General features: G+C 40.6%; 1 protein-coding gene across 1 annotated transcript in view; it reads left to right on the forward strand.

Annotated features, from left to right (window-relative positions):
• GRIN3B (glutamate ionotropic receptor NMDA type subunit 3B) overlaps positions 1 to 20,701 on the forward strand; it is a 76,066-nt gene extending 55,365 nt beyond the window's left edge. Inside the window, exons 8-9 of the mRNA XM_072111385.1 lie at positions 5,303 to 5,370; positions 19,874 to 20,701. Of these exons, the coding sequence (XP_071967486.1) occupies positions 5,303 to 5,370; positions 19,874 to 20,174 (369 nt within the window). The 3' untranslated portion in view covers positions 20,175 to 20,701. The remainder of the gene's footprint in view (positions 1 to 5,302; positions 5,371 to 19,873) is intronic.
• The last annotated feature ends 523 nt before the right edge of the window (positions 20,702 to 21,224 follow it).

Below are 21,224 nucleotides of genomic sequence, written 5' to 3' on the forward strand. Positions count from 1 at the left end.
AACGTCGGCTGGTTTTATGATAAATGATTTCTCTTTTATCAACCTTTGCAACGCCTTCCATTCTTCGATGGGCATATTTGAATCATGAGTAGGCTAGATTAAGGTTTTAACATCCCTACAGACCTGCTTGTAAAATATATCAATAGATAAACCAGCCAGCAAAGTGGGACAAAAAGTGGAATGATTGCCACCCCTGAATTCAGTTGTTGCTAGCAATAAGTCCTTATTGTCTACTATTCTTTTGGCCCTATTTAACATCCACTTGGGGGCTCCGCTCTGGACATTTCTCTAAAAGGGGGCTCTGCAGTGGACATTTCATTAAAACAGGGCCAGTATGGGCTGTGGTGGTATCATTGGGACGTGGAGATTAGGCTTTGGGCCACGAGGTTGGTTTGGATTCTGGGGGGGGGGGGCCCTAGACGTTTGAACAGCCCTGGGCCCATGGGACACTTAATCCACCACTGGCTACAGCAATAACTTTGAAACATGTGTAGTCAACATGTACAGTTACAGAATACTAATTATATATATGGCTGATTAGATCTCTTTCACCATCTGATCTAAATATGTAGGAGACAGAGAAGAACCTATTTTGCACTAAAGATCAGACATAACTAGGGGACAGACAATGTAAAATCTATATTTATGTGAGTTACATGTTTGGTGTAACTTTTCTTTACAATAAGCAAGCAAGTGCTGTTAATCGTCTGTGTCCCGGAGTAAATATGTGGCAGGAAGAGGCGCAATGGAGACATTAGAGGAGCAAATGCGTTTCTCACTCCGTTACGGAGAATGAAAACCCCTGTGAAAATCGTAGAGCAAATATGCTGATTTATAAGGGAAGGAGGGTTGATAACATGAAAATGAATGAATGTTACCCCTCCCCAAGGCAGAACATGCATGTCCTATCTACACAGTTCCTCCTCTTCTATACTGCCTTAGCTAACAATACATATCTCTGCTTATGTGGCACAGTTTAGAAGTATATTTCGCTCCATATACTACAACAAGTGCAGAGACATGAGGTCAGTAATTTTTTGCCACAAAGGAGAAGGGGAGAAGCTTAAATACTACAGCCAGGGCAGATAGAGAAGTCACTTCCTGTCACAAAAGAGAAAGGGGAGGAGCTTACAGGGAGAACCATAACTTCCTGCCACAAAGGAGAAAGAAAAGGACTATAGCCAGTGCAAAGACATCGGGGCAGTCACTTCCTGCCAAAAAGGAGGAAGGGGAGGAGCTTACAGACTATAGCAAGTACAAATAGAGGTCAGTCACTCTCTGCCATTAAGCAGTCAGAGTAGGGGCTTAAAGACAAGTTCCAGCATGGGAGCAGAGGTGTGGCTTATAGCTTCAATGCAGTCTCAATAACCTGTGATTAAAAGAAGCTTTTCGTTGGTTGGTTTGACTGACATATATTAAACAAAGAATGACATTTTGTGACACAAAATGAAAGTCTGTAAGGTAAAAGCATTTTGACTGCCTATGGTATACCAAAGTGCCTGAGTCATCAAGATCTAGTCCACTCGGTCTAACACATTTTCTGCACCAGTGTACGGCTAAGCGGGGTGGTGTTAGACCTAATGTACTGGATCAAATTGCTTGCACATGTATTTATGAATTGTTTGCACCAGTTTCGTGTCGCGGCTGCATTATGTCCGTCGTGACACAAAACTCTGCGTTCCACTGCAAATTTGCACCATAAATAATTTGTTGCCGGTATCTTTACACTCTCTTTTAGATACAAATCCAACTTAATGTCGCCATTAAGCAATGATTCAGGGCTATAACGCGTCTTTGCCATCCTTGGACAATACTGTAATATGTTCCTGGAGATGTTGATGTGGAAATGTAGAGGAGGAGCAAAAGAAGTTAAAGGAGATTAAGGAGATTTTGGAGAAAAAAAAGTTTTATAACGGGCCCCTGGGAAACCATCTAAACCCAAGCTTTTCTGTGCAAGGGGTCTCTTTTAGTGCACTCTTTAGGTATGAGACTGTGAAGCCAAGAGTAGCCAAGACTCTGTTTGTAAAAGAGAAAGGGTCAGGAGTTGAAGGTTATTAAGGAATTGCGTTATGCTCTTGGTCGGCGCCAGCACCCGGCTTACCCGAGCAAGTGCCGGGCCCCAGAGGTCCCAGAGGGGCCCACGGCACAAACTGGCAACATAAGTAAGCTCAATTACATCAGCATACTTCGCCGATGTAATTGAGAGAAGCGCCGTACTCACAGTGCCGGCGCGGCTGACAGGGGGTGGCACCGCAAGTGGACCCTCACACAATATAAGTGCATCGGCGCGGCCGATGTATTTCTGCTGCGGAGCGTCTAATACTGTGCAGGACGCTGCCGACGTGATGACGTCACGCCGCCAGCGTCCCTGCTGCTGCACGGTAGACACTGCTGTCACTTGGAAGATGTAGAAGATGTGTGCAACGCTTCAGGTAAGTTAGCGTTTATTATTTTTATCTGGTCACCAATAATGTGTTTTTTATTAATTCATGGAGCCTGTCTGGGGGGGTATATTAATTAATGGAGGGTTTTGTGTGTGTGGGGGGGGGGGGTGTATAAATTAATGGAGCCTGGTGGGGGGGGGGTGTATATATATTAATGGAGGCTGGTGGGGGGTGTATATAAATGAATAGAGCCTGGGGTGGGGGAGGGTGTATATAAATTAATGGAGCCTGGGGGGTGGGGGAGGGTGTATATAAATTAATGGAGCCTGGGGGGGGGGGGTGTATGTAAATTAATGGAGTCTGGGGTGGGGGGGGTGTATATAAATGAATGGAGCCTGGGTGGTGGTGGTGGGGGCTTATATAAATGAATGGAGCCTGGGGGTGTGCGGTGTATATAAATGAATGGAGCCTGGGGTGGGGGGGGGGGGGTGTATATAAATGAATGGAGCCTGGGTGGTGGTGGGGGGGGCTTATATAAATGAATGGAGCCTGGGTGGTGGTGGTGGGGGCTTATATATATGAATGGAGCCGGGGGGGTGTGTATATTAATTAATGTTGCCTGGGGGGGTATATTAATTAATGGAGCCTGGGGGGGTATATTAATTAATGGAGCCTGGGGGAGGGGTATATTAATTAATGGAGCCTGGGTGGGGGTGGTGTATAATAACTAATGGAGCCTGGGGTGGGGTGTATATTAATTAATGGAGCCTGCGGGGGAGGGGGGTGTATATTAATAATGGAGCCTGGGGGGGGGTGTATATTGGAGCCTGGTGGGTATATTTATTACTGTATTCTGGCTGGGGAGGGGAGTATATTATTTAATGGTGCCTGACTGGGGGGTGTATATTAATATTCGTATCTTAAGGTTTTGCGTTTTAATGGCACCACATGAGTTCACTGCTAAGGGGCCCAGTGAGACACTGTCGCCCAGGAGCCCACTGAAACCTGGAGCCGGCCCTGGTTATGCTGTTGAGGTTCTCATCAGGGAATTCTGCACAGTCTGAGAAAATATTTCCCTGTTTAGATATGATCTATTTTATGAAAGTCTATTCCTGTGCTTGGCCATAATAGACATAAGTTTGGAACCCCTTGTACCATGAACATACATTTTATGTTGTGCATACAAAATAGGAGTTGGCCGCTTTCACATTAAGTAAGACTTGTATTTGTAACCAAATGCTTAGTGTGATGTAATGTTCGACCGACCCTTTTAAATTTAGATTTAGTGTCTTGCATATATCTTTGTCTCTCTTTCTTAATGTAAGGTCCTACAGATATGATCTTTCCCCTAAGTACTGCCTTGTAAGCTTCCCAAATAAACGGGTGTGGGGTGTCAGTGTTAGAATGGACCTGCCATAGGTAGGCAAGAGCATCACTGATTTTAGCTTTACGAGTGGTGTTAGAAAGTAATGTTTCATTCAGTCTACACAAAGGATGACAGCAGAGCAGGGAGGAGATTACAATGGATAAAGTCACTAGTGCTTGGTCTGAAACAGTGATGCTATTAATGAAGGAGTGAATGACATGGAAGTGAAGAGATAGTCAAGTTTTTGATATGATTTGTGTGGAGTGGAAGAGTGAAACATGTACTCATTATAATTAGGTTGGAAAGTACACCACACATTTTGTAAGGACATATTGGAAAAAAATTTAAGTTGAGGAAGAGTTATGGGAAGGCTTTAAACAAAAGTTTAGGTAACCTCCAACAATGCATATCCCAGATTGAAAAGTTTGAGGTTCAGAATGTTTCTTTGATCCAGGGATCTTCTGGAAATGAGCATGAGGAAGTGCTATGGAAAGATTCTAAACAACAGTTAAGTCACCCCCAACAATACATATACCATATTGAAAAGTTTGAGGTTCAAAGCGTTTCTTTGATCCAAGGATCTTCTGAAAATTGGGGGCATATAATCCTGCTAAGGCGTATTTGCCAGTAGGCTTTTAATGAATCAGCCCTCCTTATGATTTAGAGGTGTCATATGTGTAATGTATAGACACATATTTAAGTGTGGAGGTCTCGGCCCCAGAACACTGCATATGTGTCTAGAACAGAGATCGTGTCTCGGAGAATAGAGAGATTTCTGTACATGTCTGGCCCCGCCGTCCATGTCTGTGGGAGTTCTGAAAGTAGCTGAACAATCCAACTCCACAAATTCTGAAGCTCCCACAGACATAATAGAAGAGGACAGCTCATGTATGGCAACTAGTCATGTAGACATATCATAAATGCATAAGATGAAAAGGATAGTGTTCTCCCCCTATATGAAGCCTCTGAGAGATCTCGCTTAGCAGCTCATGATGGAGAAAGCTGTCATCTTCTAAATGAGCCAGCTCTGCTTCTGGAACTTTGCAGCATGGGTCTGAGAAGTATATGGTGTCATAGTGGTGCACAATAAGATGAAATGGGTGACCCAACTAAAGGTACTACCTGGAACTTTGAGTTTAGTTAAAGTTTGTTTGTAAATGTTGAGTTTACGGTTGAAACGTATGAGAGCATAAAACATCCAGGTAAATGATCATTCTATATATGTTTGTCCTCTGGAGGGGGGAGGTGACACCTTTGTTAGATTTGCATCAGGCCCACCAATTTGTCATAACAGCCAGGCCACAAGTCAGCTGTTTCCGAGGTTCATGGTGTTCTACCAGGCACCCTCTTACATTTATTGTTTATCAGACACAGCTTCATACTTTTAGTAGTAGCGGCTACTACATCTGTCTCATTGGTGCTAAGCTCAAAAACCAGAACAGCCACCACAAGAAGTACAGAATGACTTCAAATAACAAGCTGAATCTTCTCTGTTTGAGCATGCCTGTTTTGGCCCATATATATTTTAACCTACATTTTTACATATTTACAGAAAATACACCGTGCTTTGAACATGACAAGTGAAGACCACGAAGTGAAACCGCCAAAGCTTGACAAACGGTAGGACAGACTTTATCTTCTATTTTAATTTTTTACTTAAATATACAGGAAGATTGGAAGTATCAGCCTATGTTAGGACACATTATTTTCCCATAAGTACTGTATCACCTAAATAGACTAAAGTAAAACTGACACCATGAAAATGTAATGCAATCTGTAGACAGAAGCAGGTTGAAGGATTTATATATAGTAAAAAAAAAAAAAAAAAAAGGTCCAGGTAGCGAAGTTTTATCAGGCGCTTTACAGGAGATCTATTTCCTGGGACAGACAGCACAGTACATTTTGGTACACTGGAACAAGGAACATACGGGTGCTTTAGTGTCTACAAACTTCCTTTTAAAGTTAAAAGGGGATAATGCCATTCCTAGTAGTTGGGATACAAAAAAACTTTCCACAACCTTGTTTGGATTTGTCAGTGGAATTTTCAAAATGAATTCAGATATACATACATGTATATTTTAATATCACGGGGCACCTTTGAATTACTTTTTTGACACAGTGGGGCTTATTTACTAAGGGTCCGCGGATCGCATTTTCGTTGGGCTTCCCTACGTTTTCTGGATTTGCACCGCTGGGACAGGTATTTAGCAGGGGATTGTGTCGCACGCATTTTGGTGCAGCTGCGCCAGCTTTCATGCGACAGAAATCGGGGGGCGGGCCGGCAGATGATCTGACTGATTCGGACTCAGCACGGGATTTAACATTCAATCCAATTGCATCCAATGCACTTACATGCACCAGGAAGAAGATGGTGAACTCCAACAGACCTGAGCGGGGAAGTGACACATGCAGGATATCGGGCATACGATCTTAGTGAATTGTGCCAGAGTGCATGATCCTCGGAACAATGCACTTTGGATGAACTCCTCAGTCGGGTAAGTAAATGTGCCCCAATGTACAAGATACTACTTGTTAGGTGCAGGGTGGGATGTACAGCTCACGCTGCCCTATGCCCTCTGCCATTACGGGGCCTTTATTTTCAACAATTATCAGGATTGTTTTTTAAACATAATGATATTTGGACAGTGTTAACAAAGGAGATTAAGTATAAAAGAATTGTGATACTCATCAATTGCAATCCCAAAGTTAGCACTCCACAACTAAAGAATATTACTGAATTTACACCAATTTCTATAGAATATGAACCCTTGTGCCTCACTCCAATATACTATAAATTGCTAAGCTGCCGCTTTTGTAGACTTACCACTTGTCTCCCCACATCAGTATACTTTGACACCATCATTCCCCTTACTTCTATATATTCTGAAACACCCAAAGACCGTTAAGTTCTATGTCTCCACCCTTATATACTCATGTATAAACCATGTTTTTTAGTACATTAGCTTTGATTAAAAAAGCCCCCCTCGTCTTATACGTGAGTATATCCCGACTGCTGAATTATCATTGGAGCTCCTGCTCCAATTCTGATCAGGGGAGTCCCAAAGCAAGACTCCAATGATAGTATCAGCTTTTACTCCTTGTCACTCATTTGGGGAAGAAAGCGACATCGTTTTTTTTTTTTATTGGAATGCTTTTTACTGTCAGAGGCGGCACAAAACATAGAAGGGGGGTTAGTGAAGCATGAAACATTAGACAGAAAAAAGGTGCAGAAAAATATGTAGGGGCACAAAAGCTATGAGGTGTATCAAAATCTATAAGGGTGACACAAATCATATGAGGGTGCACTAAAACTGGATATGGGAGGAAAGAGCATAAAAGGGGCACAAATCTATTGTGCTGATACACAAAACACAGGAGGGAGAAAAGAAACTGGGGGTGAAGTGGGACTTCACAAGTGGCACTTAAACAATTGTAGAGGGGAGGCATCAAACTGTACCCCATGCATGTATCTGACCACATGAAGTCACAGCAGCCTCCATGGACTTCCACTCCTCTCCATCCTCCATGCAGCCTGATGTGATTTCATGTGATAGCTTAAATGATGTGATCGCATAGATACAGTTTTCCTATTGTTAGAAAGCTAAAGGACGTGTGATGATGTCACTCTGGGCACATGACATGAATGTAACACAAGGCACTGTGTAAAAATATTGACACAATATTTCCTATAAGTAAATAGAGCTTTATATGTCTGTAGTTGAATATTGACAGACAGTCCCCAAGTACAAGGAGGCAGGGCAGTGATTTGAAGAGACATTGAGCTGTTAGTCAACAATAATGGGGCGTGGTTCACTGGCAGCCTGGGAGAGAGAAGAGTCAAAATGAGGAGACATGAGTCAGGACACCTAATTAGCAGGAAAATGGGAGTAGTTAGGGAACAGTTCTGTTTTTATTCAGTTTTCTGTATTTTCATGACTATAAATATTGGAGATTCACACTGAAGGTATCAATGCTTTGAATAAACACGTGTGGAATTATATACTTAACAAAAAGTGTGAAACTATTGAAAATATGTGTTATATCCTAGGTTCTTCAAAGTAGCCACCTTTTGCTTTAATTACTGATTTGTACACTCTTGGTATTCTCTTGATGAGCTTGAAGAGGTAGTCAAAGGTTTTCATATCAGAGGTGTTCCCTGTCAGGTTTAATAAGTGGGATTTTTTGCCTTATAAATGTGGTTGGGGCCATAAATTGTGTTGTGCAGAAGTTGGATACACAGCTGACACAGTCATACTGAATACTAATAGAACTTGAATTATGGCTAGAAAAAAGCATCTAAGTAAAGGAAAACGAGTGGCCATCATTACTTTAAGAAATGAAGGTCTTTGAAAGTGTCCCCAAGTGCAGTTGCAAAAACCATCAAGCACTACAAAGAAACTGGCTCACATGAGGACCGCCCCAGGAAAGGAAGACCAAGAGTCACCTCTGCTGCGGAGGTATTGAAGGTATACTGAACCAGCATGGTGACCAAAGCATCTTGCAGCAGCATGCTATTCCATCAAGTTTGCGTTTAGTTGGACCATCATTTATTTTTCAATAGGACAATGACCCCAAACATACCTCCAGGCTGTGTAAGGGCTATTTGACCAAGAAGGACAGTGATGGGGTGCGATGACCTGGCCTCCAGACAGTCACCAGACCTGAACCCAATTGAGATGGTTTGGGGTGAGCTGGACCGCAAAGTGAAAGCAAAAGGGCAAACAGGTGCTAAGCATCTCTTGGCATTCTCTTGATGAGCTACAAGAGGAAGTCACCTGAAATGGTCTTCCATCAGTCTTGAAGGAAAATCCCGGAGTGTGCAAAGCAGTAATCAAAGCAAAAGGTGGCTATTTTGAAGAACCTAGAATATAAGACATATTTTCAGTTGTTTCACTTTTTTTGTCAAGTATATACCTTATATACTCGAGTATAAGCAGAGTTTTTCAGCACAATAATTATGCCGAAAAAATACTTGGCTTATACTCAAATCTATAAAAAAAATTAACAATGTACACACCTTTCCGACGCTCCCCACAGGTCCTCTTCTTGCTTTGGGTGCAATCAGCTGATGTCATTGTGTGTGCCGTACAAATGGTACCCTTATTATATTATGGCAGTGGTGGCGAACCTATGGCACGGGTGCCAGAGGCGGCACTCAGAGCCCTTTCTGCGGGCACCCGGGCCATTGCCCCAGCACACCAGACAGGACTCAAAGAATCTTCCTGCAGTTCCAAGCAACTTAAAAGATGCTGCTTTCAGTCATATATTTAAGTGATACTTCACTACTTGGGACTGTAGGAAGAGAATGAGTAGACAGGACCGAATTATCTTTGGAAGACCTTCTGCTGGCCCCACAATTCTCTGTGTACAGATGGGACACTGGAAAGAAGCTAAAATGATTCAAATTTTCCATCTTGTCCTCAGGAGGCCAATATGATCGTACATTGTTGAAGAACAGGGAGCAATAAGTTACTGCTTTAATTTTTGGTTGGCACCCCGCAATAAATAAAGGGGGTTTTGGGTTGTAGTTTGGGCACTGAGCCAATAAAAGGTTCGCCATCACTGTATTATGGGATCTGTTTGTGTGTGTTTCGGGAACTCTTTAAATCCACCATTATCAGTAATTGTATTCCATTTATATACACAATATTTTGTAGTAACGATACTTAAATCTTTATATTTCATTTATAAAACATTGACATCTTTGCATGCATGGAAAGTTCCTTGTTCGCTATTCAATATTGCACATAGTCCATATTTAAAACCAGCGTTCATGAAAAATTATAAAGTTCCCATAATGTCACGTGACTTGGTGTTCACTTAGATCTGTGCATGGTGTCTGCTACGTTACGGAGGCGTGGCTCCTTCTTTAGGCATGCGCACAATACCCAGAGGTGTGTACTTATACCCCCTCCTCCAGGTATCGTAATTTTAACAACACTAAATACAAAACAACAAATTATCTTTAATAATATATAAAACAATTATATGCATATTTAAAAATATGCAAATATTTTTTTAGAAAAACATTAAAGTTACACTGTTCATTTAAACCATCCGCACTTTTCATTTGCAATTTTTTTTCAATTATCCAAAATACCTCCATCTGTAGCAATCTATGTTTAATTAGTTCTGCATCTTCTCCGCGAACCTGTTAGATGAAAAGCCACCGTAAGTCGCCTACTTTATGATTCCTTCCTGCAGAGTGTGTAGCTACACTCGTCTCATGTTTTTATTAACTCGTTCATTTTACAATTTGTCTGCATTCATTTTCAAAAATTGTCCTATGGTGGAATGATGTACATTAGGCCTTATTTTAATTTTTTGTAGAAGTCTGCCCAATATATGCCATACCACATGGGCACTTACATGTTACATATATTACGTTCTGAGTCTCACAAGTAAAGAAACCTTTTATTTCAATTTTATTTCCAATTTTTATAATGGCAGACCAATTTTGGCACGATAAACATGGGTTTCTTTCTATGCGTTTTTAAAAATGTCTGTCTCGTGTGTTGTTTATGATTTTTATTATCTCATTCGCAATGGAACGTCCTTTTTTTTATAAATAAATATATGGAGTATCATTAAAACTCCCTTGTATGTTTTATCATGTTTTAATAAGTGCAAATTTCTCAGAATAGTTTTTTTAGTTCTGCATGTTTATCATAAGTAGATATGAACATTCATCTTTCTTGTGTTTTTTTTTTACTTTTACGGGCTTCTGTTTGTGTCATTTTGGCTACTTCAAGGCCAGCATTTACTACTAGTTTTTAGGGTACCCTCTAGCCACAAATTTTTCCACCAACTTGTTCATATTTTCAAAATAATCCTTATCTGTACTGCATATCCTCTAACAAACTGGCTCTTTGGTATCCCTTGAAGGTTTAAGGTGCATGATAACTTTGATATGATAAGAGATTACAGGTGGTCCCCTACTTAAGAACACCCGACTTACAGACGACCCCTAGTCACAAATGGATCTCTGGATGTTGGTAATTAACTGTACTTTAGCCTTGGGCTACAATGATCAGCTGTAAAAGTTATCACAGGTGTCTTCAATGAAGCTTTATTGTTAATCCTGGTTCATATGACAACCCAACATTTTTAAAATCCAATTGTCACAGAGACCAAAAAAATTTTGTCTGGGGTTGTCCGACTTACATACAAACTCAACTTAAGAACAAACCTACAGAACCTATCTTGTACGTAACCCGGGGACTGCCTGTGTATACTATTTTTGATGACACTACTAGAGTTTGTACTTTCTAAAAATGACTTCCGATTTGGAGAAGAATACTATCTGAAATTACAGAGCTCCTGAATGGGGTCCCGTGTAGCCCCTAGCTACGCTAACATTTTTATGTCATTTTTTGAGAACCAATTTGTGTTTGACAGTTCATTTAGCAAGCATATTGTATTATGGACGAGATATGTGGATGATGTCTGCCTAAAGTGGAGAGGGAACATGACATAAGATAACTTTTTAAGTTATTTAAACACCTGTCATCCTTTAATACAGTTTGTGATTGAAAAAGATTAGAACAGTATCCACTATTTAGATGAAAAAATAATAAGAGACAATGACAAATTTGTAAAAACATTATGCACAAAAGAAACTGATCGTAATACTGTAAAGCTATTTTCTAATGTAGAATCTTCCAGTAATGTTTCATGCACTGATTTTAATGATACTCCTAGATTTATTTATAAAAAAGGACGGCCCATTGCAAATGAGATAATAATATCAGATATTCATGATAAACAACACACGAGGCAGACTTTTTTAAAGACACGAAAAAAGGGTACATACCCATGTTTATCGTGCCAAAATGAAACACCCTATGAAAGAAAATAAAATTGAAATCAAAGATTTCTTTACTTGTGAGAGTCAGAACGTAATATACATGTTAATGTGACCATGTGGTATGGCATATATTGGGCAGACTTCTAGAAGAATTAAAATAAGACTTAATGTACATCACTCCACCATAGGACAGTTTTTGAGAATGGATGCAGACAAATTGGAAAATGAAAGAGTTAATAAAAAAAATATGATACTAATGTAGCTAGACCAGTGATGGCTAACCTATGGCACTGGTGCCAGAGGTGGCACTCAGAGCCCTTTCTGTGGGCACTCAGGCCATCACCAGAGATGACTCCAGGTATATACTTGCAGTCCCAGACAGCCCAGGACTTGCTGTGCGCAGAGCTATTTTAAAGTGACAGCTCTACCTGGGACTATTTTCTGCTTTATTGGTGTCCTCAGGGTGCTGATATCAATGAAAACTGTGACAGAGAACGGAGTATAAATCACAAATTAAATTTCTGTGTTGGCACTTTGCGATAAATAAGTGGGTCTTTGTTGTAGTTTGGGCACTCGGCCTCTAAAAGGTTTGCCATCACTGAGCTAGACACTTTGCAGAGAGGAAGCATTAAGTAAGGGACTTACGGTGGCTTGTCATGGAACAGGTTCGAGGAGAAGATGCAGAACTAATTAAAAATAGATTTCTACAGATGGAGGTATTTTGGATAATTTCTGTGCAAACAAAAAAATCGGATGGTTTATATGAACAGTGTAACTTTAGTGTATTTCCATAAGAATATTGGCAGTTAGGGCTTTTTAAATATACAGATCATTGTTTTATATGATTAAAGATAATTTCTTTTGTACTTTGTCTTAAAATTATGATACCTGGAGGGAGGGGTATACGTACACACCTTGGGGTATTGTGCGCATGCCTGAAGAAAGAGCCATGCTTCAGAAATGTAGCAGACACCATGCACATATCCAAGCGAATGCCAAGACACGTGAGATTATGGGAACTTTATAATATATTTTTCATGAACTCTGGCTTAAAAACATGGACTATGCGCAATATTAAATAGAGAAAAATTAAAATTCCATGCATGCAATGATGTCAATGTTTTATAAATGAAATATAAAGATTTAAGTATCGATACTGCAAAATTGTGTGTGTATAAATTGTTTGTGTATACAATTGTGTGTGCCAGACGTGCGCAGAGACCCGAAGACGAAGCCAGAGGACCCGAAAGAGGAGCACCCGAAGCAAGAAAAGGATCTGCAGGGGGTGTCAGAAAGTTGAGGACAGTGTTAATTTTTTTTTTTTTTTAAAGGCTTGGCAGACTCAATGCAAGGGCTGGCCAGCGATATACTAGGGGGGATGGGCTGGCTATATACTGCAGGGGCTGGCAGGCTATATACTGTGGGGGCAGGGGCTGGCATCCTAAATACTGGTGGGGGCAGGGACTAGCATCCTATATACTGGGGAGGCAGGGGCTGGCAGGCTATATACTGGGGGGCAGGGGCTCGCAGGCTATATACTGGGGGCATGGGCTGGCTATATACTGGGGGAAGGAAGCTGGCCAGCTACATACTGGGTGAGAAGGGGACTGGCTAGCTACATATTTGTGGGGGGAAAGGAGCTGGTCAGCTTTCTACTGGCTGGAGGCTGTGACCAATGTATCCCCCCCCCAGGCTTATACTTGAGTCAATAGATTTTTCCCAGTTTTTTGTGTTAAAATTAGTTCCCTCGGCTTATACTCGGGTCAGCTTATACTCGAGTAAATACAGTAATTCCACGTGTGTTATGTCGTAGTTTTGATGCCTTCAGTTTGAATCTACAATTTTTATAGTCATGAAAATACAGAAAACTCTTTGAGATGGGCGAATTTATCAAAATTTAATTCGACCCGGTTTGCCGAATTTTCTGAGAAAATTTGATTTGAACTGAATCAAATCGTAATGGTACGTCACATTCCGGGTGCGGGTGCATGGAGAGGGCTCAAGTGCTGCTAGAACTGATCGCGTGTGTTAAACCGCACATTGCTGCCCGTGGCTTTAAAAAGATGGCACAGCATGGGCGCAGCCATCTTTCCAAGGACCGTCGCTCGCTGTGACTTCATCAGGGACAACCGATCCGTTGCCATGACAGCCTCAGGTCTTCCGAAGATCCAAGGCTGCCTCTGTTTAACCCCTTATTAAAATGTGTGATCAGCATATTATGATGAATGAGAGAAATCCCCATATACTGCCATACTATGGTATGGCAGTATATGATAGGATCAATCAGATAACCTAGGGTTAAAGTACCCTAGGGAGTCTGAAAAATAGTAAATATAGAAATAAATTGTAATAAAAAACCTAAAAATTCAAATCACCCCCTTTTCCCTAGAAGTGCTATAAAATAAATAAACAGTAAAAATCATAAACATATTAGCAATCGCCGCGTCCAAAAATGCCCGATCTATCAAAATATAATAACACTCAAAGTCGAAAATGGCACTTTTTTGTCATTTTGACAAATATAAAAAATTCAATAATTAGTGATCAAAAGGTTGTACAGTCTTTTTTTGGACAGGTTTTAATTTTTGTAAATGTATGAAAAACATTATAAAACCTATACAAATTAGGTATCCCTACCGCCACACAGTGAGGGACAGAGTTCTCTGCCCATTGTAATACGTTGTGCTTGCGGGCATTTTGCTAATAAAGGGAAAAAAAATTCAAAATTTGATCCCACGAATCACTGTAAACGTCGGATTCATGACGAATCTAATTTTTCCTGAAATTCTAAATGAATTTAGAATCGTTAGAATCGATTCACCCATCTCTAATATATACATACATGTATGTATGTATAAATATAACCCATGCACATCCAGTATACATATAAATTCATGTATGTGCAGTTAACATATAAATATATGTACATTCAGTATACAAATAAACCCATAAAACACAAATACAGACATTTACCCAGTGTAAGGAGTGTAGGGGACACAGCAAGGGCTCTAACAAGGACCATCTCTTTCACATTAGTTTTCCTGCATTTGCCCTCCCCCATCTATATGATTCTACCACACTCAAAAATTAAATGAAGCTCCAGCAAGAGGGAAGATAGTGGCCTCAGTGTCAATAAGAGACAGTATACATATGGCCACCGAAGTTTCTAGGAGCTTATCCCCAAAATACAGTAAGCTGCTTCACTCACACACATATATGAACTTAGCGTAGTGTAGAAAGATGGAAAGCAGGCATTTCCTCCAGGGTCCAAATGGCAGACAGCATAAACCGACTTCAGGAGGACACAATGAAGGGGGGGGGGGGGCAGAGCATAGCTGCTGTCAGGTTCTGTGCTCCCCTGCATGAAACCCCCTACTATTCACATAGTGTCGGCAGCCCGCAAAATCTCTTGCACGGCCGCTGGCCCTTTGTAGAGACAGTGAATGAGTTCAGGCTACGCTCCGGCTGTGCACATGGGAAAGAGGGCTTCCCTGTATGGTGTCATGTAATTTTTTTTCTTTTTAGAAAAATTCACCAACTTTCTGGCAGCCGCCCCATTCCCTACTTGCCGCCATAGTCACAACACCCTCAGAGCCTACTGGTAAATATGGCCCTGCCTAGGCTTATACTTGAATCAATATGTTTCCCAGCTTTTTTGTGGTAAAATTAGGGGCCTCGGCTTAAATTCAGGTTGGCTTATACTCGAGAATATTTATGGTACTTTAAATCCATTTTTCTCTGCTAACTATGACTTTGATTTTGCATGTCTTTGGCACAACATACGTAGACCACGCATTATAGGGGTATGATGTGATAGATGTGGAACGGGGAAAGATAGGACATGTGTGGGACCATATTGCTCCGTGTGGCCATTCCCATCCAAGCTTGCAGCCGTACATACGTCCCACATTAGTTTGTGTGAATTCGGCCTAAGAGATACCACATACTTATACTGTTTCAAATATCAGTCTAACCACAAAAGATATTAGAAACAATAGTATCTTTAGTTTTAGATTGCTTTATAAATTCCTACTTTTACTTAACATAAACATATTCCAATTTTCGTGCATTAAAAAACAAGTAATACCACAATACTGTTACCAAAAAATACTATAAGACCCATAATCCAAACAAGTGCTATAATGTACAAATGATCCCTCCAAACTTTGACCCACAGCAGAATAATAATAATAATAATCTTTAGTTATATAGCTCCATCAAATTCCATAGTGCTTTACAAATCACAGGGAACATACAGGGGTGTACCCAGCCTCTCTGCTGCCTGAAGCGAATTATAGAAACATGCCCAAGACACCCTCCCCCCCCCCCAACAGTCAAAGAGCTATACAGGCTCCCTGCAATATAATGTGCCAGCTCTCAGTCCAAAATGCCCCCTTTCCTTCAGCCCCTCTAGATAGTGTTTATTTTTCTGTTGTCTGTCTAAAAAGAAGGGTTTACAGAAAAGGGGACGCTATAACAACCCTATTTCTATAGCCCCTCAAATCTATAATGTCCCCTGGTGTTTGGCCTTTTTACTATGAGGAAAAACTATACATACTGTATATACCCACTACTATACATACTGTATATACCCACTACTATACATACTGTATATACCCACTACTATACATACTGTATATACCCACTACTATACATAGTGTATATACCCACTACTATAAATAGTGTATATACCCACTACTATACATACTGTATATACCCACTACTATACATACAGTATATACCCACTACTATACATACAGTATATACCCACTACTATACATACTGTATATACCCACTACTGTACATACTGTATATACCCACTACTATACATACAGTATATACCCACTACTATACATACTGTGTATACCCACTACTATACATACTGTATATACCCACTACTATAAATAGTGTATATACCCACTAATATACATATTGCATATACCCACTACTGTACATACTGTATATACCCACTACTATACATATTGTATATACCTATGACTATACATACAGTATATGCCCACTACTATACATACAGTATATGCCCGCTACTATACATGCTGTATGTACATACTATACATACTGTATATACCTACGACTATACATACTGTAACTACCTAAGACTATACATACTGTATATACCTAGCTGAGCGCCTAATTATACCACAACAAAAATGGGAAAACGTATTCACTGGAGTATAAGCCTACGTAGGTAAATACAGCCGCTACTCATTAATAAAATGTCCACAGCGGAGCCCCCCTTTAATGAAATGTCCACAGGGGAGCTCCTCTTTAATGTTATGTCCCCAGCAGTGCCCCCCCCCCTCAATGTAATGTGTATAGCAGGGACCCTTAAAAAAAATACCAGGATATCCTAACCTTTGGCTTCTTTCCTTGACCCTCTCTGTCTCCTTGCCGCTCTGTCTTCTTACCGGCCCATGGCTCCGTCTTCCTCCCAGCCTGCAACTATGATGTCACCCAGCCGCGACACCGTGACACAATTTTAAAAATGAAAACCCTGTTTCAGAAAAAAAAATTGTTTTTGTGCCATTTTCCATGATCCTAACAACTTTTACATACTCCAGTGTAAGCAGTGGCGTAACTATAAGCTGATGGGCCCAGTGCAAAGTCTGTACCAGGCCCCCGACTATAATGTATGGTTTATAGTAATAGTCTTCTCATATGGGAAAGTGACACCATAAGAGCCCTTTAAACCTCTTGGGCCCGGGTGCGATCGCAACCCTTGCACCCCCTCAAGTTACGCCCCTGAGTGTAAGTGTTTTATATGTGATTACGCACAGATTTCTATCTAATACATCATTCATTTGGGCAGCCAGGTGTTAGATAGGGTGTAAATACCAAATTCACCTTATTGTTTCTTTGATATAGTGTAGACATGTACCCTTTCATAGGGTTTTTAAATTATTTATTGTTAAGAGGCGTTTTTATATGACATAGGAACTGTGTAAGGTGAAATTTTTTTGCGCGATGGGCTGACGTTTTCTTTGCTACCATTTTGAGGACTGTACAACCTTTTTCATAGTATCATAGTTTATACAGTTGAAAAAAAACACTTTGTCCGTCAAGTTCAACCAAGGTAGGGAAGAGATTGCATGAGGAAGGGATTTAGGGGGAACAATTCTATATAACATAACCATCAATGTTATTTAGGTGTAAAAAGGCATCTAGACCCTTCTTAAAGCTCTCTGCTGTCCCTGCTGTGACCAGCGCCTGAGGCAGGCTATTCCACAGATTGACAATTCTCATAGTAAAAAAGCCCTGTCGTCGCTGGTGATTAAACCTTGATTTCTCCAGACGGAGGCAGTGCCCCCTCGTCTTTTGATTTGATTTAATCTGAAACAACTTACCACCATATTTTTTTTTGGACCATTCATATATTTAGATAAATTAATCATGTCCCCTCGTAGTCGTCTCTTTTCCAGACTAAATAAATCTGGTTGTCTTAATCATTCCTCATAACTGAGACCCTCCATACCCCTTATCATTTTTGTGGCTCTACATTGAACCCTCTCCAGCTCCAGGGCATCTTTTTATGGACCGGTGCCCAGAACTGGACAGCATATTCCAGGTGAGGCCGAACCAATGCCTTGTACAGTGGTAATATTACATCCCTATCACGAGAGTCCATACCACTTTTGATACATGAAAAGATGCTACTAGCTTTAGAGGCAGCTGATTGCTGCAGCTGATGCTGTTATTCAATTTATGATCTACTAGTACCCCCAGGTCCTTCTCAACAAGGGACTCTCCCAGATTTACTCCCCCAAGGACATTTTTTTCCTTTGGATTATCAGCCCCCAGGTGCATAACCTTACATTTATCCACATTGAACCTCATTTGTCAAGTGGACGACCAAACACTCAGTTTGAATGCCCTCTTTTTATCATTAATTGCCCTTTTAACTGTAGCTGTAAGCCAAGTGGGGTGTAAACCAGCCCGTCTATACTTGTTACCTATTGGAATAAATTTAGAAGTATAATGACCCAGGATAGATTTGAATTTCTCCCATTTAACATTAGCATCATCATTTGACAGTATTTGATCCCAGTCTATATCCTGTAGTGCAGCCCTGAATTTCTGGAAATTAGCCCTCTTAAAATTCAAAGTTCTTGATTTTCCCACCTGTTTCTGCTTTTTACAGTGTAAGAGGTAAATAATTATATTATGATCGCTGTTCCCAAGGCCCACCAACATGCCCCCTCTCTGACCTGACTACCCCTTTAGTGTCTTCCTTTTCCTCCGCCACCCCTGCTAGGATCTTCTCCCCCAGCACAGCAGCCCCCCTTCCATTTAGGGGTAACTTTTTGTTAATTTGTTAATGTTGCAAAATAGCAAAAAAGTGGGCGCTATTCTTTGTTTCGGTGTTAAATGCTGGGAATAACCGTTATTATATTTTGATAGACCTTTTGGGACAGTCAATCAGGAAGCTTAGAATGAGGATGGGAAATACATACGATCATTATCCAATGAAAATGGGGCTTAGGTTTTGTGAAGAACAACCTTAAAGGACACCTGTCATCAGGCCTCTGTCACTATTTCTATCACATCTACCTGTTGGAGCAGCTCACAAGGATCCATCCCAGCATTTATCTAATCAATTCATATATTAATCATTATAAAATCATATTTTCTTTATTATGTAAATAAGACTGGTCACATGGTGAGAGGCAGTGATGTCACCCCTGTTACCCCTCCCCTCTCCTCCCCCTGCTCATGTCTGTTTGTAATGTATAATAAAGCATTGTTAGTGTCTGTGCTTTATCTGCTGATATGCTCTGTCCTCCTAATACACATGTGTGAGACAAAGACATCAGCTAAACATGTACCTGACATGTTCTGCTATAACAATGGCTGCCTGGAGCTGTTGTATCTCTCTTATACACATACAGGCTGCAGGGGGTGTGGCTACCAGCACCAGGAAACACATGGAGGAGCCATTATACCTCACATCATTATACATGCTACCAGTCAAGCACTGGGTGTGTGGCTGTGACTCCCACTCATGAATAAGCTGGACAACTTGAATAATGACTCATTGGACATCTCACAGGTCATTTGCATACAGCTTTAGGACCTCATTGCTTAAGTTTACAGGCATGTAGAGGGACAAAGAAGGGATAGAGACAATGCTTTCTAATGGCAGTTTATGAAAATATATTTAGTTTAGGGGGTTAATTTGCTTGACAGGTTCTCTTTAAGAAAAGAGGTATTATGTCTATTGCTGTTATAACTATTGCATGAGATGTCCTTGTTTTAAACTGCATTTCCTTAATAATTAAACTTTTTTTTTTCATTCAGTTGCAACCTCCAGAAAGAATCTGATATAGAGCCCCAGTCTGTTTGGAATAACTTGCGGCGCACCCCAGTTCGCCAAGAGAAAAGGGTTCACTTTAAGTTAGAGACTGTAAATACCAAGGATTGTTTATGTGAAAATGGACAACCGTGCAACATGAAGGAGCAGGAACTGAAAGAACTGGAGTTGAAAATAGAAGGTATGAAGGATCAGTTAAGAGCTGCATTGGTGAGAAAAAGTGAGCTGATGGTCATTCTGCAGCCATCATGCAACCACACGCAGCCAAAGACCGAGGGAAACAGATGATACAGACTGTTTGGGTTCCAAACTTGGCCTAGTCCAACCCTCTGTCACAGAGCTGACCCTCTGATGGCTCAGTTCTTCTGAAGAGAAGTCACAGACAGTTCATGGCTGATGGATTGTTCTATAAGGCACAATAACTTAATCCTCGAGGAGACTAATAACCTAACAACATTGTGCAAACAGGCGCAAGGAAATAGTTGAACACCATGCAAGTTGTGTATTACTAAAAAAATCATATCATCAGTTTCTGGAATGAAAACATGCCATTTGTTGTGCTGTGCATCTTACACCATACTTGTGACTTTTATTTCTATTCTGTAAAGTTTCCCTGGTTCTGTTATTATGAAAGCAGGCACAAGGTCGTAGCAGTATAATGGCACAAATCTGGGAGGGCAGCTTACAATACTAACTTCCTGCCAGGTACTGAAAGAATATTATCTTGTGCAATTTGCTTTTTTGCAATTTTAGGAACAGTTAACTGGGTATTTGAATGCATTAAATGGTTCTCATATAGATGTTGCTCATCTACGGATGCAATAAAATTTCTTGAAATTGATTCTTGAATATATTTTATTACATCAAAGATCTTTTGACGCCCCAAAGGATTGGAAGAGGCGCCTCCAACAGTGACATTAGTCATACCATGTCAAGTGCAGTAAAATGTTTGATTTTCTTTTTGGAGGCAGGAATTAAACTACCACATTTATATTGAATGCCTCTTTAACCTTTTAACAACACAATACTGCATGAAGAAGCATGGTCGGACACCACGAGTCCCTATGGAACAGGGAACGACGAGTGCTCAGGCCTCCTCCTGTCTAGCCAAAAAGTATGCTACGCCAGGCCCATTTGAAAAAAGCCAACACCTGTAAAATTCCACATTAAAACCAGACCTGAGAACCTTAAAGGGGTATTCCAACAAAGACAAGTTTCTTAAATGTACTCAGGATAACAAAATACCACAGTCTCTAATTCACTGTTATTAACAAAAATACAGCATTTCACTGATACAAGTCCAACCTGTCTCTATCAGTCCTGATGTACACAATTTCA

This window comes from Engystomops pustulosus, chromosome 1 (genome assembly GCF_040894005.1).
Source record: "Engystomops pustulosus chromosome 1, aEngPut4.maternal, whole genome shotgun sequence".
Taxonomy (NCBI): domain Eukaryota; kingdom Metazoa; phylum Chordata; class Amphibia; order Anura; family Leptodactylidae; genus Engystomops; species Engystomops pustulosus.